This window comes from Pan troglodytes, chromosome 14, assembly GCF_028858775.2.
Source record: "Pan troglodytes isolate AG18354 chromosome 14, NHGRI_mPanTro3-v2.0_pri, whole genome shotgun sequence".
NCBI classification, from domain to species: Eukaryota; Metazoa; Chordata; class Mammalia; order Primates; family Hominidae; genus Pan; species Pan troglodytes.
In genome coordinates this window covers 56,570,433-56,595,490 of record NC_072412.2, presented here as the reverse complement: position 1 = coordinate 56,595,490, position 25,058 = coordinate 56,570,433, and the positions used below count along the sequence as shown (strand labels likewise).

General features: G+C 43.7%; 1 protein-coding gene across 8 annotated transcripts in view; it reads right to left on the bottom strand.

The window, feature by feature from the left end:
- Positions 1-6,518: 6,518 nt before the first annotated feature.
- RNASEH2B (ribonuclease H2 subunit B) overlaps positions 6,519-25,058 on the bottom strand; it is an 83,003-nt gene continuing 64,463 nt past the window's right edge. For 3 of the 8 annotated variants that reach the window (XR_010150742.1, XR_010150745.1, XR_010150739.1), the window contains 2 exons: positions 21,977-22,128; positions 8,237-11,177 (listed from right to left, as the gene is read on the bottom strand). Coding sequence is in view for 1 of the 8 variants with exons in the window: in XM_054665328.2 (XP_054521303.1) it covers positions 22,030-22,128 (99 nt within the window). In the remaining 7 variants the exon portion in view is untranslated. Of the gene's footprint in view, positions 7,482-8,236; positions 11,178-20,255; positions 22,129-25,058 lie in introns of those variants that run through there. The other 5 variants (XR_010150743.1, XR_010150740.1, XR_010150741.1 and 2 more) reach the window with 4 other exon arrangements.

Here is a 25,058-nt window from a genome sequence, read left to right as displayed (position 1 = left end):
AAAGCAATGCAGAAGAAAGGGCCCTGCAGGGTCTTTCTTGTGCCCCACTCCACCCTAGCACAAAAAGACCCAGAAGGTGACAGAAACAAGAAAGGATAGTGTCCAGGAGAGCTCTTCCTCAAATGAGCCTCCTCTCCTCCACTTCGTTCTCAAGACAGTGCATTTCCTCGTTCTAGGTAATGAGTACATGAAACACGTTAAATGTCCTTCAGCCTCCCTACCACGACATCCAACAGCTGGAACTTCCATCCAGTCTTTCACATGATGGGCACCTGTGGGAAACCTGCCAGGGGCAGCCGATGTTCAGAGGCATCCAAAAAAAGTCTCCCACTTCGGCAGCCATGAAGCCCACTCATACAACCGTCCTCACTTTTCCTTCCTCTCACGGTTTTTTGCAGAAGCAAGTGCTCAGGGAAATGAAGACAGGAGAACTGCTGCCGTCATGAGCTATGCCGACAGTCAGCAGCTGATCCCCGACAGAGACGCAGCAGATGCAGACGGTGAGTGCAGCAGGCCTGGTCTAAAATACTTCCAGCCTTGCATTGCTCATAAAGACAATCGGACACTTCAGAGGTCACTTCATAGGCAGTGAGAAAGAGCCGGGAAGGGATAGCACAGGTGGAGTTTGGTGTCCCGGGGCAGGACGCTACTGACTTGCTTGCTGTATTTTGAATAAACTGTTGTTTTGAGCACCCCTATCCCAGGTGTCCCAAGGGCTCTCATTCTGGCAGGGCCATCTATACTCGCTTCCAAAAGAATCTCTAATACCAGAAAAACGTATTACTTTCTGTGCATCCACAAAACAAAGTTTCTCTGGACAGCGTGGCCCTCAGTAGCTTGCCTTGTCTTGCTAAGGAGAGCTGAGACTTCCTCTTCCTGCATTATCTGGTGCTTTACAGAGACCTCAGGGCATTGACACTTCCACAGAGTAGCCCAGTTACTCTCTTCTCCACTTTGTCCTGAGGGTCGTAGGGACAGGAGGGTTTGCTTAATTCATGCTTATTCTGGACGGCCTTGGCAGTCATTCAGCTCCCTCAGAGCCAGAGCCATTCTCAGGACTGACAAGGCTTGGTTTTTGAGTATGGAGTCACAAAGGAATAATGAAGAACCAGGGATGGGTGGACAACACGAACCCCTGTAGCAGCAGCTCCCCCATCTTTTTCTAGAACCCTCATGCTAGGTGATCCGTGTGGAGTTAAAAGCGGCACGGCCACAGTATATGTTTGTTAGAGGGGATCACATCTCATGCATTTTCTAAAAACCGTCTCTGGTCACTGAGACAATTTCTTAAGACAAATGAAATGATCCATGTGATGAGTTAGAACAGCTTAATAATCCATACAAAAAGTCTAGCTCTCATTATCTTTATTAGACAATATCTCTAAAGTTGAGTGTTGCTTGAGCCCTTGGCATTGGCACTGCCCTGATGCCCGAAGGCTTCCCTCTAGCTTGATCCTAGAACCTGAGGTTGAGGGAATGAATAGCAGCCTCCTGTTCATTTCAGGTGAGAGGAGACAGAGCAAAACTTCTCTCACTCTGATCCTGGGGTCAGATGGACATTTGCATTCTGGGACATGAGAAGCTCAAAGCAAAGTTTTTGCCATTGCCTGGAGGCATTTCCCTCCCATCCCCACTCCTCTCCTTCCTGGAGTTGCATGTTTCTGGCAGTGCCCAAAACCCTGAATAGTTGTCCAACTTATTACAGGATAGAATTATAACACTCACAGGTCCATTTGATAGTGTTCCTTGGAAAACTGTTGCTGCTGCAGGAATGGACAAAGCGTCTAGTCACTGTCCTGGGATCTGCAATGCTCACTGAACTAAACACATGAGATTCCTGCCTTTGGGCAGCTTGTGGTTTAGTAGAGGGAAACAGACAATTAACATGTAACTAAACAAATAAGATCATTGGGGTAGTGATGAATGTTAAGAAAAAAATAAAACTCAGTAGAGGGCCAGTGAAGTCTTCTGAGAGGGAGCAGCATTTCAGCTGAGACTTGGATGAAGGAAGAACCCCCATGTGGCTACCTGGGTAGGGGCTTCCAGGCAGCGCTGTGCCCAAGGCAGAAACAGCCTTGGCAAGTTCACAGGAGACAAGAAGACCAGTGTGCCTGGAAAGGGCTGCAAGAGGAAGGGAGACATAGGGATGAAATCAGACAGGTGTGTCGGGGCCTGGGACAGTCTTGGCCTTGAGACTGCTTATCAACGTGCAAAAAAGCATGAGCATGAAATAAGGGGTAGGTGAGGAGGTGCTGGGGCTCCCGGAGACCTTCAGAGGGAGAATGGCTCTGCCATTTGAATTCCTAAATGGCGGTTCCATAAACAGTTCAGAAGGGAAGGTCTAAAAAACTCTTTATGCTCCAGGAAGATGAGTAGGTTAGTTTTTCAAACTTCTGCTGCGTGGGAGATGGGGAGGTCCTGCCACAGGGACCAGGAGGGCTGGATGTCTTGCTCAGAGGTGAGAGATAGAAATTTCACAGCACCTCTTCTAACTGTGGCTTTCCTGGACAAAAAGCAACACTGAACTAGAGAAGGAAAAATTGAGGCCACCTCAGTTTTGGGGGGAAACTCGAGGGGTGAACTGGCATTTTTTTGGCAACTACTTTGTGCCAGGCATTTTACCCACATTATCTTATTTACACAACAGTTATATAAGGTCCCACAACTAGTAAGTGGAAGAAATAGCATTTGATCTTCATTTCAGACTTGTTTGTCTAGGGCAGATCACGTCCCTGTGAGTTCGTTTTGAGCATCAGACCAAGACAATTCCATAGTTTCCCTAAGTGGTGGCCACTGCACTTGAACTGCTTGGGTTGACAATGGCCCAGCCATTTGTCTCTCAGATCCTCTGGGCCCCATCTGAACAGATCTCTGATTGTTCGGTGTGATTAGCAGGTGTATTAATGAGGAAGCACTCCCACACTGTGGGTTCATGACAGACTGGTGTGCACCAGGAGTGCCACTGGACCCAAAGCTACCCACACCGAGACGTACTGAACCAGAAACTGCCCTTTCACAATGTGCCCCAGTAATTTGAGTTTGGGTTTACCACTGACATGGGCTTCTTCCTCATCTTTGACAGTTGGCAGCAGACATAGAATTTAGCAGTGGAGGACTCATGCCACCTGCTCATGGGAGCTGCCTCTTCACTGTGGTTCGGGTCCCGGTTCTTATGGGTTTTCAGGTCCAGCTAGGTCTCCTATATCATGCTTAGCTCTGAAGTCAGTGAAGGCTGCCAGAGGGTCACTGTGGGAGCCCCCACCCTCGTCACTACCCCTGGGCCATCCTGCCCGGCCCCTATGTGGGCATCGCGATGGGGAAATGTCTGCATCAGTAGCCATGACCTGTCAGGACTCCTCAGAGACCAACCTGCTTCTCAGGCTCCAGGCAGCTGGGCGGACGTTCAAGACTTGCTTCATTCATCATCTCTGCCACCAATCTCACCAGGTGGTCACCTGGCTGCCAAACATGATGGCTCTTCAGTGGCACACCATTCCATCTGACTTGGCCCTCTTGGGTGGGAAACGGGCACTCCTGGCTCCCTCTCCCCGGAGAGGACCGTGGATCCTGACAAAGTATCTCAGAGTCTTGGTAGCCTGTGCAGCTGCAGCGCACCTAGACTTCTCTCTGCTGGCCAGCTGAGGCCTGGGGCTCACGCGTATCTCGACCCTCTTTAAAAAGGGGGCCACAGGGAGTCCCTGCAAGGCCCAACCACCTTCTGCCAGGGCAGTAGGGAGCGCTCAGCGGGACCCAGGCCTGCAGGCTGCATGGAGGACCTCATTTGCACTTCAATAACATGCTTTTCTTTCACTTAACTATGTATCTTGGTGTTAGATTTGTCAGTGGAGAGACTCCCCAGTGCAATTAAACGGGAGTATTGAGCCGGAGAGAAATCAGTGTGTGTTGACTCAGATATTTAAGCAACCACCTTTCAGTATTGACTCAGAAATTGGCCTTCCAGCTGTCCCTGCTGGCAGACTCTTCTGGCATCTCGTCAGGCCCCTGTTAATGTGTTTTTCAAATTTCAACTTGCTTCAACTTGTCTCCTAACTGATCCTCCTGTTGATGACAATAATGGTTTCCAGGCTGACCTGCACACAGCACTTAGGCAAGTAGCCCAGGCCCCTCTCTGGAGGCGACCCCTTCCTTATAAATCACAGTCAGAGGGCGTCTGCTTGCTGGGTTCATGGCAGGTTAAGTCAGCTTGGGGGACTTCTCAAGCAACTCCTAATTGTTCCTCTGGAGAACTTGAGTGGTGAGGGTCTCTCTCCTGATGGGGTTAGACTTTAGCGGTCTGCTGCTGGAGGGGGTGGGTTGCTGATTCCCTCCAAATTTCACTCACTCTTCCAAACAGGAAGAACTTTTCCACCATTTGCAGTCTCCCTGATGAGTAATTATTGGATGGGTTTGTGGTCACTTAATTGCCAGGGCCCTTGCCCCTTGCTTTACAGAGTCGTGACTATACGAGCACCTTTCCCAGACGTGGCCAATTAGGGGGGGCCCAGCTGGTTTGGAGCCAGGCTTCTAAGGAATGCTGGGTCCCTGTTCTCAGCTCCGAGGCCTTTCTGCAGCCTCTCTCAGTCCTTCCTAAGTGTGGCTGTCAAACTTTGCTGACCTTTCCCCCTTGGGGCTAATGAGTGTCACAGCTATTTTTAACCTTGGGTTTTCTAGAAGTTGAGCCGTTAACCTAGCTCCTACAGAAGGAGGATCCTGGGAGGTATAAATGAACTCTTCACACACAAGGAGGTGACTAATGGAGGAACATAGGATTTTCAGTGTCAGGGCTAGCCTTGAAGTTTTGTGTTGACACCCTTGATAGCATCGACCAGATGTCAAATCAGAGCTGGTCAGCACAGGCGGCATGGGTGGGAGGGCAGCCAGACCATCTGTGGAACAACCTGTTGATAGTATAGACGGCTGAGCCTCACCTGAGAGGGATTTGGCAAGTCTGCAGTAGGGCTGTGACTGGTTCGTTAACCAACTTTATAGGGGATTCTGATGAGCCAACCGGCTTGGGGATCACCATTGTGATGGAAAGGGCAATAGACTGAAATCAGAATTCCAGGTCCTGGCAGTCAGCGACCTGTGTGTTACTTCGGGCAAGTCCTCTTCAAGCCATTTTTCTCATCCTGAAGGCAGGGGTAATGGAGGGCCTTCTTCACAGGGTTGCTTTGAGAAATAGATGACATAGTATGTAGCACCTGAAAACAGCAGAGTGTCAGGTGTGCGGACTGCTGAGTCACTTGGGCATTCATTCGCTTAACAAATATATGGGTCTTAACACAAAACTGTAAGAGGTACTGCAGAGGTTTTTTTTTTTTTTTTTTTTTTTTTTTTTTTTTAAGTACGATCTGTTGTGTGCGAAGAGCTTCAGACAAATGGAACAGAGGAATCCACATGGGAAGTCAGGCTCCCAGCCTTGTGCAGGGCGCTCCAGCATGACAGTGTGCACAAGTGATGCTGAAACACACACTGAGATTTGGAAAACCTCTTAGACAAGGTGCATGCAACAGCAAACAAGAATAGGCAAGGATCTGCTCTGGTCTCTGGAAAATGTGGGGACTTCTGGAAGCTGGGAATTTATTTCCTGCACGGCATGGCCTCTTTTGTTCATGGATGGAAAGAGGCAACCAGGCAGCGTGATCCTAGAACAGCCACCCCTTCCCTCATCCTGGAAATGCCACTGCACTCTTTGTATCGCTAGGGTAGAAGTATATACTCACTGGTAGAATTTCCCCTAAAATTTCATTTTTGGAATTTGTGTCTCTTTTGTCTGTTCACACATCCCCTGCTCTTCCTCTAGGATGAGGGTGAACGCTGGGAAAACTGAGATGGAAGCAAGTGGGAGCGGTACAGGGCTCTGCACAAGTGGAGACCACACAGAGCAAAGGCCAGTCCAGGGTGGGGAGAGAGGTGGGACGGTGGCACAGGCCCTGTGCTGTCAAGGACCAGGATGGGGTGAAGTGGTGAATGGGGTGAAGCGGTGAATGGGGTGAAGCCGTGGTGGTGCAGGGCCCTGGAGAAGACTGAGTGCCTGATTTCAGGCTCAGGCCAAACCCTCCACCCCAGTCGTGGAGAATCAGTGTTGAAACCAAGATGTGGTCTTCCATATCTTATTCTGTTTAGAAGGTTAGAAACAGATGCAGAAATGCTATGAAGTGATTATCTTAATGGCAAATGTAAGAATCCTTCTTGTAACCCCATATCATATCGTGTATGACTCATAGAGCCTGCCTGTGATAACAGGTGATGATCCACATCCCACCTCTATTCCCCAAGGCAACAGCATTTCCTCACATTCCATGCTGCTATCGCTGCAGCCACTACCACCCCCAACTCCCCAGCCTCCAAGTTTGTGTTTGACAATCTCACGTGATAGGTGTTTTCCAAATGGGAAGATTTCTTCTGCAACCATTCTTTTCATTTAATCTGTTCTTGATCTACATTGAGATTGATTTCTGTGCTGATTTTAATACTGAGCTATGTGATTTTTCCAATTAAAGACTATTTGTTTATTTGTATTATAGAAGAAATATTTAATTTTTAATAAGTATGGATAAACCAAAAGAAGAAAACCAAAGCACCTATAATTACATCATTCAGAGAGACTACTATTAAAATATGGGTCATATCTTCCCTGACTTTTATATGGGAGGCTGTGTGTATGTGTATACAGAGATGCTTTTTCTTACAAAAATGGAATTGTCATGTATATACTGTTTTGTAATCTGGCAGGGCATGAATTTCTTTCCTTTGAACATTTAAACACTTAATAATACTGAGGAGGAAAACTTTAAAAAGATATAATGTGCTTCACATGGTACCCTTATTTCCCATGTGACTTGTGCTATTACATACCCCCAAACCACTTTTACATTGTACCAAATGAAAATCCCAATTATCTTATACTACCCACATCTACAACACACTTTGGTACCCTTGATGTTCCACGAGTCCTGAAGTTTCCTCTAAATTTTCCAAGAAAGACTAAACTTGTTCAAGTTAGCTTTGGTGCTTAGAGTATCCCAGGTGTCTAGATGTCAGCAACACATGGAAGATGTACCTTGTAATTTCTATTAATTGGAAAATGTAATTAACCAGAAGGCTACATTTCCCAACTGTGCACAACAATGAGCATTAACTGTAACAAAATGATGGTACTCATAGGCAGTCCTTGGGGGTTGTGAGCAATGGTTTTGTGGGAGCGAAAGATGATGGACGAGAATCCATCTCAAGTAAACAAAATTCTTCCAGCATCTGGATTGTGGAACTGAATTGGAGTAGAATGTCAAACATATATGTGTGAAAATTCCAAGACAGCCTGCAGTTCTGCGCTGACCAAGTCTTGTTTGAATTGTCAGAGGCATCAACCCAAATTGATGGAGTCAGGTTTGGCTTGTCCAACTTTCACTGTGCTGTTTCAGTTCATTTTCTCAGCACAGTCCTAGCTGATTGTCCTTTCTGTCTGTTGTCTGTTCACTCTTTAGGGAGAGAAAAGGGAAAGAAGAAAATGAATTTAAAGGAAATAGGAGTAGAAATGGAGGAGATGGAAGATCCAGTTAAGATACAAGTGAGAAAAATGAAAAATGGTCAGGCTAGAAGAGAGAAAAATGTGCTATGAGGCAGGAGAGATGAATCAACGCTGAAAAGCTACATTTCTGAGAAGAGAAATTGCAAGGGGAAAAAATTAGAGTGTTGAATAAAAAGGAGATGAAGAGATCTGTAAAATATTGTTTCCTAGTGTTGAGCTTACTTCCAAAATACCTTATGAGAGGTTAGGCCAGAAAATAGATTATTCCTCTTGGTTACAAAGAAATCATGGTGCTCTCAGGAAGCAAGAGCAGATCATGAACACAGCCTGACACAGCTGGGTACAGGGAATGGTTTCCTTTACCGCATTTCCGCTCATTTTAGCAATTCCAGCCCTTTCCAGCTCAGTTTTCATTTTCACTAGAGTGACCTCCACTTTTCATACAATTACAAACATACAAAACAAATAAGTTCTGGGATCACAACACTTTTGTGGATATTTTTTTCTCTCAAAGATTCTTATAACATTTCTTTGAGTTGAGGGGGAGACAGATGTGTTGTGTGGTGTTGTTTTACATCTGGAGAAACTGGGGCACAGAGGAGTATTGGGGGAGAGTTCAGCTGCTCTTTGTAGTGCTGTTGGGTGGTGATGGATGTGGAGGCAGATGACCAGGTCTTCTCAACAGAAAAAAATTACACTTCCATCTGTAATCAACTCATTTTTTCTCTATTTGCTCTGATGACAAAACAAAACGGAACCCAAATTTCACAAATACACTATTTTTATCATTTAACCTGCATGTTTCCATTTTTGAAAAATTTAGTTCTAATTATAATAGTTTTTACATCTCAAAAAATGCAATACTGCAATAAACTCCATAATTCAAAATGAAAGAGATGAGGGTATTGGGAATAATAAAATTAGTAGAGAATCAGCAAAAAGCAAAAACAAAACACCCTGTATCTGAATAAGTAACAGTTTCCAAAGAGCATAAAATACTGCTGAATATAATTCAGTCATGTGTGTGTGTGCGTGTGTGTGTGTGCGTGTGTGTGTGTGTGTATGTGTGTGTCAGAGAGAGAGAATATGTAATAGCAATCAAATGAACATATAGCTAATGATATCTGTACTTAGCTAACTCTGGTTGCGCCATACCCTATAAAATGTCACAGTTGAGAGTTTCATGAGCCTTGATTCCTTTTCAGATTGGCCCCAATATATGCATGAGCTAAACGCTTCCTGTAAATCATTGCTGGAAGTTGCCTCAGTGACATGGCCCTACATGTCCCAGGAACCCCCCTTTCTCTGCTCCAGGGCCCTCTCTCCAATTTTCACCTCATTGTGGGCCTGAAACTGAGATGAGACTGGGGAGAGGTCTGGTAGCCCCAAATTTTCCACATGTATGTCATCACTGACATTCCTCAATGAGCAGTGCATTAGCGAATGGAGCCTGTTTCAGTCTCATTGTTTGTGCTCTTAGGATCTTAAAACAAAACCGATCACTAATCCAGGTTCAGGATGAAGTCTGAGGTGCTAACAGCCTCTAATAGTGAAAAAAAAAAGTCATCCATTATTTTGGGAAGAGAAGGCCGAAGACAGGAGCCCCTCTTGATTTCCCGCTTTCTATAACACTAGATGTACATGAGCCTCAGACCTAATACATGCGCCTTTCTGAACTTGAATGTCTCTGGGACAATGATTTATATTTTTAAAAAAGGAAATGGCAATGATATATGACTTTAAAATCTCAGACGCTGCCCTTCCAAATGAAACTGCAGGGAACGCGGGAGGAGATAGATTCAGTGTCCTCCACCCGGCCTCCATCCCATTCCTTCTCTGATCCCACTCTCTCTCTTGCTTGGCTCACAGTCCCAGAGGCAGTTTTTCTCCAGGGCCTTCTCCCAGGGCTCCCTCCCATGCTTAGAAATACTAATTGGCATCTTTGAGTTTGTGCTCTGTGGGGCGTTGCGTGACTCACTTGGTATAAATCATCTAGTTTAATGATCATAACAACCCTGGAAGGCAGGTGTTATTTCTCCATTTTTCATATGAGGAAAACTGAGGCCCAGAGAGCTTCAGTGACTCATCCAGGGTTACAGGTCAAGTAGTGGCAATGCTGGCTCTGACCTTCAGCCTCCGTGTCTGCTGCTCAGAAGTCACAGACAGCCACAGGCCGGAAGACAAGGAGACTTGGTGCTATTGTGCGAGTTATGCAGAAGCAAAGATGTGGGTGTGACCAAAAAGATGGCACAGGGCAGTTCAAAGAAATCATATAGCCACAAGGCAGTGGTCTGTCCGGGCTGTTTGGCCTTGGCTGTGAAGAATTCTTCCTGTCCAGGATCACACTGAGTAGAAAAGGAGGCCCGTAGTGTCCACATGTGTTCCCCAGGGTCTGGCCCAGACAGACAGTCTGAGGCTCGATCACTTGCTCACCCCTCTGTGTTCTTTCAGCTCCTGATGAAATCATCCCTGTGGGGAGTGCAGGGCCAGATGGGGACTCCATGGAGACAGCCGACCGGCGACAGCCTTCAGCTCCGACAAAGACACATCACCTTGCAAATGACACTTTGCCGTCTGGTTTCTGTGTTTTGTTGTAACAGGTTAAATGAACCCCTGGGCTTTATTTTCCCCCTACTTAGTTCTGTGGCAGCAAAGAAAAGTGACTTCTTTTCATTTCTCAGCTCAAAACTTCTTAAGCCGTGTCTCTTCCTCATCATCCCTTTGAGAATAAAAGTCTAGAAATGAAACACAATCCTGACAAGTTTGGAAAATGTGCTTTTATATTCTTAGTTCAAAGCCAACCCTAAACTTTGAGATTTTGGGTCAAATTTGTTCTCAGAGACGTAAGTTCGGCCTTGAGGCCTATTTCTGTCTTCTTCTAACAGGAATGAATGGCTTCAAGCTCTCATCACTATGGTTCCACTGAACCTTTGCCTGAACAAGAGCCCCAGTGGCTGACACCCTGACTCTGGAGGCTCACCTTGTTTTAAAGGGTGGTGGGAAGGAGAAAGGGAGGAGGAGGGGAAGGCGGAGGGGGAGGGGGAGGGGGGAGGAGGAGGAGGAAGAGGAGGAAGAGGAGGAGGAAAGAGACCCAGCCTCTGCAGTTTATAAATCACCCCAGAACACAGCCGGGCTGTGAAAGGCACTCAGCCAGAAGTTGTGAAAGCAAATAATTTTCATTCCCTGCCCTGGGAATTACGTGAAGCAACAGAACAAAAGCTGCATTCCCCAGAGATTTTCTGAAAGTAAAATGAAAGGGAAAACATAAAAATCACCGGAAAGGCAGAGTTAGGAAAGCTAAGGAAAGAAGGCAGAGCACAGCCAAGACACCTTTGGCCGGTTCCTCTCCTGCTTCCAGCTGTAGGTGCAGAATACCTTCTGCAAAGAAGAGTGTTGGAAATGTTCTCAGAGGCCATCCCAACTAGGAGAAGCGAGGCATGAGATGGGGCTATGCATCTGCATTTCGTGATGATAAGAAAATAAGTATTTTTTTTGACCTAGACATTAACGAAAATCTTAAGGGCACACAGGAGCTTGTGATCCATTTAAGCTAGTACCTTACTTGTCCCAAGAGGCATTAACTGTCTCAGCAATTCCCAGGAGGGCACAGGCAGGACCTGGCTCTGTCTTCAGCCAATCCCAGGGCCTGGAGACAAAGGGAAAGTGACAAGAGTTGAATTCCTTGCTCCAATCTTTCTAGACAGCAACTGTGTTTGGTGTCTAGAAATGGACAGGTGTGACCTGCAGTCCAGCAGGAAACAGCAAGCTCAGATTAGACAAAGTGCAGAGTCAAGAGATGGGGGTTCTTGCCCAAGCTTTACCACCTGATACACCAGCTATAAAATGGGGTTAGTGACAGCTGCCCCACCTACCTCATAGTTTTATGTGTGCATGTGTGTGTGTGAGAATTCAGTGAAATCTAAGAGCACAAAGATAATGACAATGCTCACAGTAGTAATAACCACAGATGCTCCTCCACTTACGATGAGGGTTCTGTCCAGATAAACCCATTGTAAGCTGAAAACACAAAAATGCATCAGGTTTATATCCTGATAAAATGTTTATATCCCGATAAACCCATGGTAAAGTTGAAACTGTAAATCAAACTAGCTTAACTCAGATGCTCCTTGACACACGACAGGATTACTTCTCAACAAACCCACTGTAGAGTTGAAAAACTGTTAAATCAAACCATCAGCGGACCATCTGTACTAACATTTATGGAGCCTCAAACATGTGCCAGGCACTGGCCCTGCATGCATGTATGTTACACATTACTTCTGCTCCTGACAGCAACCCTATAAGACCACTATTCAGGTCCTTACTTGACAGACAAGGAAATGGGAACTCAGGGAGACTTAGTAGCCCAAGATGGCACCACTGGTGAGCAGCCAAAATAGGGAGCCTAAAGCTCAGTTATTACACCATCAAAAGAGGTGGGAAAGCCTGGTGGTATGGACCCGGGACTAGCTGTGCAACTTTGGCAAAGTTGCTTAACATCTCTGGGACTTGGCATCCTATTTGTAAAATAAGGGTAATCAGAGAACCTGCTGCATAGGGTTGTCATGAAGATTACATGAAATGTCCACAAAACGCTTAGAGGCAGGGCCGACACTTTGGTAAGTGCTCCTTAAATGCTAGCATTTTAAAATTTTCTTAAATGCTCCTATTGAGTGACTGATCTCCCTGCTTAAGTGGAGGCAAGGAACGATGTTGGAGCTCACGCTCTTGTTACTTTAGTGATACGGTTTCCTTTGAAATCCTTAGCTCTGCTGTGAGTGAGAATCCCATACAGAACGAGGAACCCTGTTATGTGGTAGCATTGCCTGGGAGATAAAGAGCAAAACAGTTGGTGGGGTGGTGGCTTTCTGTTTCATTTTTAGAAAGAAGAAAAGCCAGAGCCTGTGGTTTTAGCCCCCAGCTGGCGGCTTGCTTTGCTTCCTTGGCCCTGATAGAATATGCCAGCTTAATGTTCATTTGTACCGACAACTGCCAGGAATTGTGAAGCAGGTGCCCTCATCCTGGGCTGAAAATGAAGAGAATTTTGCTCAATATTTATTAGGAGTAAAATAATAGTTTCCAGCTTTAAAGGAATGACTACATCTCCCCGCATTTGGTGTCACCCTGGAAACTATTTATTCTTTTGAGTAAACACTGCTGGAGACAAGCTTCAGGTGCCCAAGCAACCTAGCCAGGCTGACGAAGTGCTCTGTGAGCCCCCAGCACTCACTCCCACGGGCACCTTCATTCTCTCTTAGTCTGCTTCTCTGGGTTGGAGGCCTCAGGAGCCCTGGTACCAAGCTGGGTGTGTGAACACTCACTAAGAGGGCAGATTCACTTGAAGGAGGCCTGCACCTCTGCACACATCTGCAAGTGCTAGGCTCTAACACCAGCATCTGGTGGTCTGTCTGATGTCCACCAACCCCCACATGTGGCTGTCACTCCAGACAACAGACTTGTTTATGAGCAGTGAATGCTTTGCTCAGCAGAGCAGGCAGAATGACCCCAGACCAAGCCCCTCTCAGCCTCAGAATCTTCAAGGATAGGAGCCCTCCCACACCTACAACCTGTCAGTTTCATTTGACTGCCCCCTTACTCCAGCTGCCTCCATCTCAGGCACCTGTTCAGGAGCATGGCAGACCAGGATCCCAGCAGATGGCTGGTCCTGCAGGCTGAGGACTGACAGACTCATTCGCCTGTGGCCCACAGAGACAGGCAGACATTGTCATTAGGAAGAATTGAAAACATTGTTCACTGCCCCTTTCCAGTGGGGCACAGAACTTAATCCCATGGCCTCTACAGCAGCCTGCGCCCCTCCTCTCAGCCTCTACACATCAAGCCTTCCAGGCAACATTGGATCGTGGAGGTGAAGTTCACGGATGTGTGTGGAGGAGATAACAATGTGTCGGGTGTCCCCTCTGTCTCCCTGTCTTCTCCTTTGTGGACATCTGGAGACAGTTCTTGAACGCTCAGGGCTGGCCAAGGCCTGGAGTCTCACTCTTCCTCTGGGCTACGAGGACCTGCTTGTTCTTTACAATCACCCGTTCTCCCCCGCCCTTTCTTTTTCACCCTTTCTCTCTTTTCCAACTTCCCTTCAGCTCGAGTTGTGTGTGAGAGAAAGAAGGCGGCTCACGTGCCTGGCTGAGGAATGAGATCATTTCTCTCCCCGTGTAGCGGGCTTGCTGTCTGCTGGTCAGGGTTACTGGGAGAAAGCAGGACAGCTCGCTCTCCACAGAGAGCCATCTGGCTCCAACAGACTCACGCGGATGCTAATCTATTGGTTTCTTTTTCTTTTATTCTTTCATTCTTTCTTTTTGTTTGCTCCCAAGGAACACTTCATCTGCAGCTGTAAATTCAGACCTGGCCCCGTGAAGGCGAGCGTTCATTCATGCACTTATTTATTCCTGCATTATGCCCCCTCGCCCCCTCTCCTCTGGTAGGTGTCAGGAAGCCATTGTTATCATTGGTGGGTCTATGTCATTTTAATGTCAGGGCTGTACTTTCAAATGGAAATCAGGCAATTATGCTCCACATGGAGAAATCTGACAGATGCAGAGGTTTTACACCACTGGCCGTGTGGCAGGGACAAAGGCGACCAGGGCTCCCAGGGGACGGTTAAATAAATAGAATATGTTTCAAGAGTGCAGAAAAATTCAAGAATAATTAACTGCCTGATGAGAGTTCATAGATCCTGTGGCTGTTTATCTTCAGAATGTGATAATGATATGTCAACGAACCACTTAACTCATCCTTGTAAAGGCAGCGTTAGAAAACTGATTACAATGTGCATTTACACAGAGGCAGACTGCTCTGTGCATCTGTTTTCCGGTTTCTAAATGCAAAGCTCTACAGTATTTTAACTTGCTCTGTCTCCCCCTCGCAGGGGTTCTGGTTGGAGAAATATGGAGGCATGTTCCAAGTCTGATGTCTACCTGATGAAGCACTGTCATGTCTACATTCACTGTTAGCTAACCACAGTGGTATCTACAGATACCAATGGTGTGTAATATCAGTGTTATCTAATATCAGTGGTATCCACCTGGGAACTCAAGCTGAAAAACATGGTGACAATATCATTGTGGCTATTGTTGGTTGATGCTTGTTTTGCATCAAGCACCCAGCTAATTATTCTCCATAGGTGGCCTCTTATAGTCCCATGAGTGTGACGTATATAGTATTATTATCCTTGTTTCACAGAAGGGAAACTGAGGCATGGGGCTAAGTGGAAGAAGTGGCCTTCAGACCTAGCTCTGCCTAACTCTGACCTTAGCTCTCAGCCACTGGGCCCCAGTCCTCTCCAATGTTCTAACAGGAAGAAAGGTAACTACTCACTCACACCCTGTATAAAGCACTCTCATTATGTCAGACACATATAGTTGGAGTGAACTAAACAGGAGAGATCTAATAAAAGTTAAAACTTGATTTTTTTCCCTGACATATCCAGCTGTTTAAACAGACAGTTCATTTGGAGCCTGAAAAAGGGTCATTATTCAATGTGTCCAAAGCTGGGTTTACGTTAGTTTATTTTATAAAAAAGTAAAGTGCCTCCAACTACTGGTCATTGCTCTCTTCTATTGTGGAGGAGTCAGGGAGCAGGCGAGGGTGTGTTTGGACTTCAGCGCCCCCTGCACTTCCTCACTAAGCAGCTGCCTTGAAATACACGGAAGCTGATGCCAATTAGTACACAGAAAAAAGGGAGGACGTTTTATCCCTCAGGAAAAGTATGTTTTAAACCAAACAAATGATAAAATAAATACAACAGGTTTATGTACGAATCTCCAATGCTTTCTCCGATGAATGAGTGCCATCCTGAAAGTCCATGAGGCCCCTCTGCAGTGAGCAAACATGAATCAAAGCCAGAGGTATCAGGAGACAAAACATCTACTAATTTGCTAGGGACTAATAAACATCAGTCACACCCACAACACCCTCCATTATAACTTGTTTTACCTTGTCCAAGGGTAAAGACATAAGTAAGGAGACTCACAACCTTTTAGAGCATTAGCTTTGTCTTAGGTGAGGAAAAAAAATAAACATGCTTATGGAGGAATTAGTTTTCTTTTTTCATCTCTATTGAACACATTGGTTTGAAAGCATTAGCATAATAAACTTGCGTTACAAAAACAAAAAGTACTATTAAAGTATCCTCTCCAATAAACACCTTAATTAAAAGGATTCAAATACTAGGGAAACGCACGAAAGAGACAAAGTCATAGCTCACTCAAGAATGGATTACTCGAGAGCTCAAGAAAACAACAGGAACATCATGCCATGGGAGGGCTGATGCAAGGTCTGGGATAGTCAGAATGAACAACTCTTGTTCCACAGAGACCAAACACTAAAGAATGAAGAGAATCAAAACAGAGAGAAGAAAATGGGAAAACCAATTCAAGGCCAGCATTAAAAAATCTGAAGAGGATGGGCGCGGTGGCTCACGCCTGTAATCCCAGCACTTTGGGAGGCCGAGGCGGGCAGATCACCTGAAGTTGGGAGTTTGAGACCAGCCTGACCAACATGGAGAAACCCCATCTCTACTAAAAATACAAAAAATTAGCCGGGCATGGTGGCACATGCCTGTAATCCCAGCTACCCGGGAGTCTGAGGCAGGAGAAACGCTTGAACCCGGGAGTGGAGGTTGCGGTGAGCCGAGATCGCATCATTGCACTCCAGCCTGGGTGACAAGAGCAAAACTCCGTCTCAAAAAAAAAAAAAAAAAAATCTGAAGAACAAAAATCGAGGTCAACGGTCCTCAAAATACATGTCATAGCTGATGTCATTCAATTGGTTAATGTCCATAATCAATTATTTTCACATAATAGCTTTCCACAAATAAATTTGGTTAACATCTTCATGACAAGTTTTTTACATATCAAAAAGTATTTTAAATTAAGCATTAAACAAAAAGTAAGATTCATTTACAGAGGAATCTTGAATACTTCCCCAGATTCAACAAGTGCTATTTTGAAGTTCAAGATGCACAATTGCAGAGATGATTTATTAATTAAACAGAACCTGAGGTGTCTACTAATTTACCTGTGATTAATGAACATCAGAAACAGACACACAATCATTAGTCAGTTTAACTTCCCAAGTAGAGAAAATCATTTAGAAAGCCATTCAAAAGCTTTTGGTCATCAACTTATTTTAGGAAATAAAATTTTAATAATTTTCTCTGATTAAAATAATCTTGTGATTATGACTTTTAAAAAAATGTTTGTGATTGGCAAAATCAAAATTGATTTTGATCCAGCTCTTCAAAAAAGAAAAAAATGTATATGTATGTGCATTATGTGTGTTTATGTGTGTGTGTATTTTAATATTAGCTCACTTCTCAGGTGACATATGCACTGTGACAATACAGGTGACTATGTATGCCTATCACCATAATACCTCAGTATCTTAAGAAAAGTAAAGCAAGTGGCTGGCCAGAGAGGGTACAGGTAAATCAGTAGGGTTGCAACAGTATGGGAAGGCTTTCCATTAATAATAAATACAAATCAAACTTCTTCACACCTGATCATGGACAACGTGAACTTTGAAAAACCATGTCATTTATTAGAAGGAGATTAAAACAGCACAATGGACAGACCACATGAAAAACAGGTGGAACTTTTCAGATGACACCTTCATACCCCTAAGAAAAATCATTTCAGAGTGAGCCCCAGTTCCTAAGGAAAAAAGAGTCACAGAACTCAGATGGACCGGATTGGAGAAATGGTAGAAAGCTGCTGATTTAGATTAAAATATTAAGAGTGGTCATATTTAGGAACAAGAATTATGGGTCACTTTATTTTTCTTCTTCATTCTTTTCTGAGTTTTCCGAAGAATAGTGTGATGGCTTTTCAGCCTGATTCTGCAGCTCCTTGGCTCGTGCAAACCATTTCTTGCCTTTGGACCCTGGAAGTCCTTTCTGTGGGAGGGAAACTATCATAGTGCCTACTTCAAAAAGTTGTTACAATGAAGAGTGACATGGCACTGGCAAAGCATATAGTGCTTTGCACATGTAACTCTGCAATAAATGTTAACTAAGAGAAAAATTCCCTCTACAGATGAAGTCTGTAAGGGTTCTTACAGAATAAGTAGAAGTCCTAAATCTTATTGATGAAGTCAATATGCCTTCCTAATGCCACATTGCCTGGTCACCTGGTCTAAGCGAGAAGCCCCTCTAATTCCTTCTCTGTGCTTTGTCGTCTTTCAGGATTAAAGTTTCCTGATATACGTATGGAATATTTCTTAGATTTATTTCTGGTTATTTTAGCTTTTTTGTTGTTCTTGAAAGTGTAAAAGGGTCTTTTCTTCCATGACATCTATCCAGCAGTTGCTTAAATGTATAAAAGCTTTTGATATTTATATATTGATTTTACATTAAGCTACCTTACTGAATTATCATTTTTATAATCTTTTTCAGATGATTCTCTTGGGTTATTCAAATATAAAATCTGCAAGTAATGATAATTTTACTTCTTTTCAATTTGTATATGTCTATTTTCTCTCTCTTATCTGTTTAGAACATTCTTATCATACTCCTGACTTTAATGGTAACGCTACTGATATTTCTCCACTAAACATAATGTTGACTTTTATTTTGTATATATTAGGGAAGTACACATCTATTCCTATTTCACTGAATTATTTTGAGATCAATAATGGAAGTTGAATTTTACCAGGTATCTTTTTTTTTTAATATAGGAAGGGGTTTAATTGACTCACAGTTCCACAGGGCTAGGGAGGCCTCAGGAAACTTACAATCATGATGGAAGGGGAAGCAAACATGTCCTTCTTCACATGGTGACAAGAAGAAGTGCTACCAAGTATCTTTTAAGTATCTAAGGAGATTAATAATACCTTATTTCTTTCTTAGATAACTAATATGGTAAGACTTCTTAATATCGAACCATCTTTATATTATGAATAAACCCCAATTTGTCACATTGTATTATTCTTTTAATGAATTGTTTGAGTCTATTTGGTAATATTTTATTTAATATTTTTGCATTAATATTTACAAGTAAGCTTGTTTTTTTGAACTCTACAATCACCAGGTTTTAAAAAATCAGTATTTTGCTCACCTTTTTGTCCTGTTTAATAAGTCTTTCCTGTACCCAAATCAATTTCATTTTGCTTGGTTTTCTTATTTTTAACCTCTAAGCTCTTGTGCTATTATTATTGTCTATCTTCCTTCAAACACATCTTTGTTTCTTTGATGGTTTACTTTTTCCCCCATGCCTACCCTGTAGTGCGCCAGCTCAAACAACATCACTTGTCTTTCTGTCACTTCCATGATTCTTCCCTCTCTACTTTGTGCCCAGACTTCATAGAGGTAATTGTTTAAGTATTTTATGTTTGTAGTAAAATACTTTTTACTATTTTTATCTGCTCTTTGGCAACACTTTATCTGCCATTTACTTTTTCTGGTCTTTTTTTTTTTTCTTGTTTTATGTTTCGTATCTTTGAAATAACTTGGGTTTGTTCTTTTTGGTTTCTCATCTTTGAGGCACAAGAGTTTTCCTTGGGCCAAATATTTACAGGGCCTCATCCCAGCCTAGTAGGAATTTTCTTTATAAACCAGGGTTTTGCATGCAAGTTTTAGTTCTATTTCTCCCTGATCAATAAAGACAGGTAGCTATGGGGATTTTTAAAAAGCAACGTCCCTCTTCTTTCCCTCTGCCACCGAGATAGATAGTTCCTGCAAATGTGATGTGGATGTGTGATTTTTTTTTTTTTAACTCCATCACCTCTTCATTTCACAACTAAATTGGGTCTTGGAGAGTTCTTGCTGTTCTGGTGTGTATACTGGTTCCTTCTGTCATAAACATGTGACTTAGACTTTATTCCTCACCTCTGTCCTCTCTGTTTACAAATGTATTTTTGCTGACTCAGTCTCATTTCCACAGCCATGAACTCTTCCTTCCTCTTTCTCCTGGAAGCTCCCCTGCTTTTTGCAGTCCTTCCATCTATTTGTTGTTCATAGTTTAAAATACCTCCTAGTTTTGCTGAAAATTGATTTTTTGGTTTCCATTTCTTATTTTCCTTTTGCTTTGGATGATTTCAAAGAAGAGATTGGGGGTGGGAGGTGGGGACAGAGGATGATCTTCCCACCTCCATCTTCAAATCAGAAACATTAGTATTTCAAAACTTTAGTGTGAGTAATCTAAAGGGTAAAAGGCAGCTATTTCTGAAAATCTTTTAAGGAAAAACAATATGGGATTCACTTTATAGAGCACATAGACATTGAAGCCTCAAGGTGGATTTAAAGCGTTCGGGGTATTTTCTTAGCTTATCACTTGGGAAAGTCATCTAATCTTTCTAGGCCCCATTTTTCCAATGAAGGGGTTTGACAAGAAGATTCCTAGAGCCTGAAGACAGAGCAGACTAGCCTTGAAGCCCAGTGTTCTCTCCTAGAGAAATATACAGAGGCATGCAAGCCTGTCCTGCCTGAGATTCATGGGCTGGTTACACTCCAGCCACCGCTGCCTCTGTCACCCTGCCTTCTACTCTAGCTCCATGGCAAATATTTAAAAACCAGACCTTTTCATATGCATCATACTGATTTAGTCTCTAATCATGAATCCAACCAAAATATCTGGATCCTCTCTGCCATCAGTCCATGGTGACCAGATCTGGGCTGTGTTAGGGGTCATTGCATTCAGCCTGTACTCTGGAAATTACACTCCAAACATTCATTTACTAAAGCTTTAACAAAATTATTCAGACAAACTATCCATTTAAAAAGTAGACTGAGTAGGTATCTTTGAAGACCCAAGGAATCTTTACCCAAGATTAATAAGAAAAAACAAACCGAAAAAAAAAATTGGTGATTTTGTTCACATTAAAAAAAAAATGCTGCATGTTAACCATCTGTCATGGTTTACTAATTAAATCACTGCAACTAATCTTGTATTAATATTTTTTTAAAGTTAAAAGTGAGTTTCCTGAAAATGCTTAGAATTTCTGTGGAATTGCTTAGAAAGTCTTTTTACTTTTTGAACTTCCTTGGCCTTATAAAACTGTCAGCAGAGCAAAGTAAGGGCCAGTTTTCTGCAGCCATAACTCCCCCATCTCTTTTACAAGTCTTTATTCTTTGGAAATATAAAGGGTTGTGTTGAAAAGCATTAACTGGGACAATAAATGAGCAGCAAAATTATCAGTTTCCATTCAGTGATTAGTTGCCTCTGGTCTGCTTGTTAACAATGGAAAGCCTTTGAAGGCTGACGCCTTTCTTTGCACCTGGGTAAATGAAGTCACCTGACTTTGCCCTCACCTTGCCTGGGCCTGTCCAACCCTAGGGCCCCCAGATAGCTGCTGGCCCTCTAGGCTGTGCCCCCACTGGCCTGTTAGCCAGCCCTTACAGTTCTAAGAACAACTTATCTTGGAATTTCCACTGCCAGCTTTAGACTCTAGCACCAGGCAGAGAAAAAGTGAAATTATATCCCAAAGAGATTCTTCAAACCCAAAGAGCTAAGACTACTTCCTTGCTGAATTCTCACTGCTTCTGATTCTGAAGACAGGGAAGGTGGGACTATGACGCGTTGTCAATTCCTTTCTTTCCCTTGGGCCTTGCCTTGGGCTGCACCTGCCTGAATCCCATTCATTCCAGCTCAGTTCCACCTTCTCCATAAGAGACTCCCATCTACACCTGGCAACCCTGTAGCTCCCTTTTTATGGCTCTTTATTCTGTTTGAGAACCTACATTTCCATCCCTTCAAAGCCAAACTCCTCTGTCTGAATTCAAGACATGAATAGCCTTACCTCACACTGCTTCTAGACACAGATTCCATTCCCTGAGCAATCTCCCTGGGTGTTACAAAGGAAAGATAAATCACAGCTCTGCCAATTAACAGCTCTTGCATCTCATGGTCTGCTGTCTTGTCTAGAGAAGGGTTAAAAAATGGCAGATGGATAGATTTACATTTAGTGGAGGAAGGAGCTTCCCAATATAGGAAATAACATACACCTCCTCATCACTGATGATGAACTGTTAACAAATAATCAAAATAAAGTTAATTCACATCATCTTATATGTAAAGTGACACATGTATTTCTTAGTGGGCAACTGGTGGTGTAGACTACTGGTCATTATTAAAAACTATCTCCTGAACTCTGTTCTGCACCCCAGCCACGTCCTTAGGAGTGACCCAATCCGCCATAGTCCTGATTTGTATAGTTTCGAGTTCCACTTGCTTGTCTTAGTTGCTCCAATCTTCTCATGTGGTTGAGGCAAAAGGTCTTATTTCTTCCCCTTATCAGTGTGCCTGCTAATTGGCTGTGAGTTCGAAAACCAGAAACCAGAAATTTTAAGAAGCATTTACAAAATAAGAATTCACTTTGGTGGAAGGATGGACCTTGTGAAATCTGATTGTCAAAGGGGATGTGTTGGGGAGGAAGGAAAGGAGAGTGTGGTGTCAGAAGAGGCTGCACATTAAAATCCCGGTGCCTGGACCATACCTCAGACTGATTATTTGCAGCATCTGTAGGAGTGGGTCCCGCATCAGTATTTCTTAAAGCTTCCCAGGTGATTCCAATGTGCAGCCAACGTTGAGAAGCTCTTGCTCCCCTGATGCTGAGGCGTCACTCTCCGTGACAGGCTGGCCAACAATCTAAACACACAGTAAAGAGGGCAGAGATGGTGAAGCCAGCAGAACAACATCAGGGCCTGAGAGGAGCTGCTGGCTCATCTCTGCCCTGCTGCCACTTCAGATACAGAAAATTCATCTTCATGAGAAAACAATTCAAACGGGCTTTGACCGGGCAAAATTTCCTGAATCATTTTTTATTCTGCCTTTTCCAGAAAGATGTGCCTTCTCTATTTGGGTCATTAGGATATAGTTGATAAATCATAAAATTCCTTAGTTCTTTTGAGAATTTCCACAGGATAGACTTAGTCCTAGTCCTCTGAGGTCATTTTCATTTTCATTAAAAAAATTATGTATTAAGCAATTCATTAAATGTCAAATACTGAGCAAGATTCTGGGGATACCATGGTGAGTTGAGAGTCCCCAAGACACCCCCATGTTTGAGTATTTGCAATGAAGACTCACAGGAGTTGGCATATAGCCATATTCACAGCTAGGACTTATGACAGTGGTGTGGTGAGGATACACAGCCAATCCAGGAAAAAAGACATGGGCAGAGTCTGCAGAAATCCACGTACAGGAATACTTATGCTCTCTCCCTCCCATGTGGGGTCACATGGGGTGCACCTCAGCGATGGAAATGCAGCTCCACACTTGCAGCAATTCTGCCTAGGGAAGTCCATTACCGATTCCATGACTAATGTTGGGGCTGGTCACGTGGCTTCCTCTGCTTGGCGTGTATCAAACTCCCGACCCCCGGAAAGAAAGTTGCATGTTCAACATAAAGCACATGCTTCTACCCACAGTTTAGGCACGGCCAGCCCCTCTGATCCTATCTGCGTCTCATACCAGTGTAAGGAACCATTTACCACTCAAGCTCCTAGATGCCAGCCAAAGGCCAACCTTGCAAGCAGGCCGTTCTAAGCATAGCAGTCTCAGGCTTGCCGTGTTAACTCTTTGCACGAGTGGTTAGTGGTTAGTTAAATGGTCTCTACCTTCACAAAGCTCTGTGTAATCCAAGAGATAAACATTAACGTGATTATTAGGCCTACAAATATAAAATTGTCTCTGTGATAGTTCCATGAAGGGGAGGTCAAGGGCACCGTGACAGCTGTGATGGGAAGATCTGACCTGCTCTAGGGGTCAGGGGAGCCTTCCTAAGGCTTCCCTGTGGCTGACCATGGTAGATCAGATCTGAGGGAAGATCAGGACTTAGGTAACCAGAGGAAGCTGGCAGATCATTTCAGGTGAGGAGACAGCACAGCTAAAGGCCACATAGCCAGAGTAAGCATGGCACGACTGAGGGTCTGCAGAGGAAGTGTGGCTGCAGAGGGAAGGGCTTCAGCTGTGGCATGCAAGGCCTTGCAGGTCATGATGTGGGGCTTCATCCAAAGAGCAATGAAAACTTTAGCGTGGAGCTGGGTATGTGCAAGGTCATGGGAGAGGCAGGGATGATAGTGAACTTTGTGAGAGGCAGGGATGATAGTGAACTTTGTGTTTGAAAGGCATGGAGAATGCACAGAAGGGTTCTAGAGTTGGATGCTGGTCCTCCAGGTAGGGAGGACACAGTTGTGCTCTGGGAGATGACAGTGGTTTGAACCAGCAGGAAGGTGACAGGAATGGAGCAAAGCATCTGGCTTGGTGAGATTTTTACAGGATAAACTGAAAGACCATGCATGGGGTGTCAAGGTTACAATAGCGACGCGGGGTCAAGGGTGACTCTAAGATTTGCAGCTTGTATCAACAGGTAAAGCTAGGAAAAACTCTGTCCGCCATGTTTGGTTTTAAACACTTTCCTTCTCTTATTTCCTTTTCTATTTTCTTATCTCCTTCCTTCCTTTCCTCTTTTCCTTTCTTCCCCTTCTTTCCTTCCTTAATTCCTTCCTTCCTTCCTTCCCTCCCTTTCCTTTCCTTCCTTCCCTCCCTCCTTCCCTCCCTTCCTTCCTCCCTACGTCCCTCCCTCCTTTTTCTTTTTCCTTCCCTTTATTCCTTTTTCTTTTTCAATCAAGGAGAAGATCATGAGTTGAGATAGTCCTTAAGATACTCAAGTGTGACTGTGATGTCAAAGGACCACTAGACATTCAAGCACGGAGCTCAGATGGGAAATCTGGATGGAGGTCTACATTTGTGGAGTAGTTGAGTCTTGAGACTTTGAAATAGTAATGAAAAGGTGGTATTCAGCCTGGATAACCTTCTAGAAAAAATATTTAATACCTTCATAGATAACATTTAATCAAATAGAACTGGGTTTTCCAAAGGCTGGTGATATTAAATTCTTAACAGCTGTATCGTGATGGATCGAAATGATGTAAGCATGAACAAGTGAACAAACAAATGTAAAACAACACAAAACCCAAACAATAAACACACACCCAAGGGTTCCTAGATGGATAGGATTCCAGAACAGGATTCATCTGGAAGGCCTTCCTGCCTTAATTTTTAGGTTAAAGCTCGGGTGATATGCAGGGGAGGGCATCAGTACCACTAGACTGGCAATCTGGCTAGACTGTTCTACGGTCTGTGCTGTGCTATTTTATTTATGTTAAATATTGTGGATAACATTCTTGCTATAAAGTGACTAAAGAAGGTGCAAGGAAAAGTACCAAAGGAGTTTTATGAAACAGCAGTTTATTGAGATGCTATATGGGAAAAATAGAGTGGTAAAATATATCTGGGAATATTGAAAACTGAATGCATCTCTAGTTTTACAAGGTACATGAAGATATGTGCTCCAAAATCGGTCAGGAGAGAAGCCTGTCAAATTCGGTATAACCTACTTATTTTGCCACAAAATGCTGTTCTTTCTCCTAGGTAATAAGTAGCAATATCTAACCTCTTTTAGCAACAATGATGCAAAGAAAAATGTGTCTCAATTTTCTAAAAAAGGCCTCAGCAATATCAAATTTTTATAGTTCCCTTCATTATATTATCAAATCACATAAAAACTGAGGGAG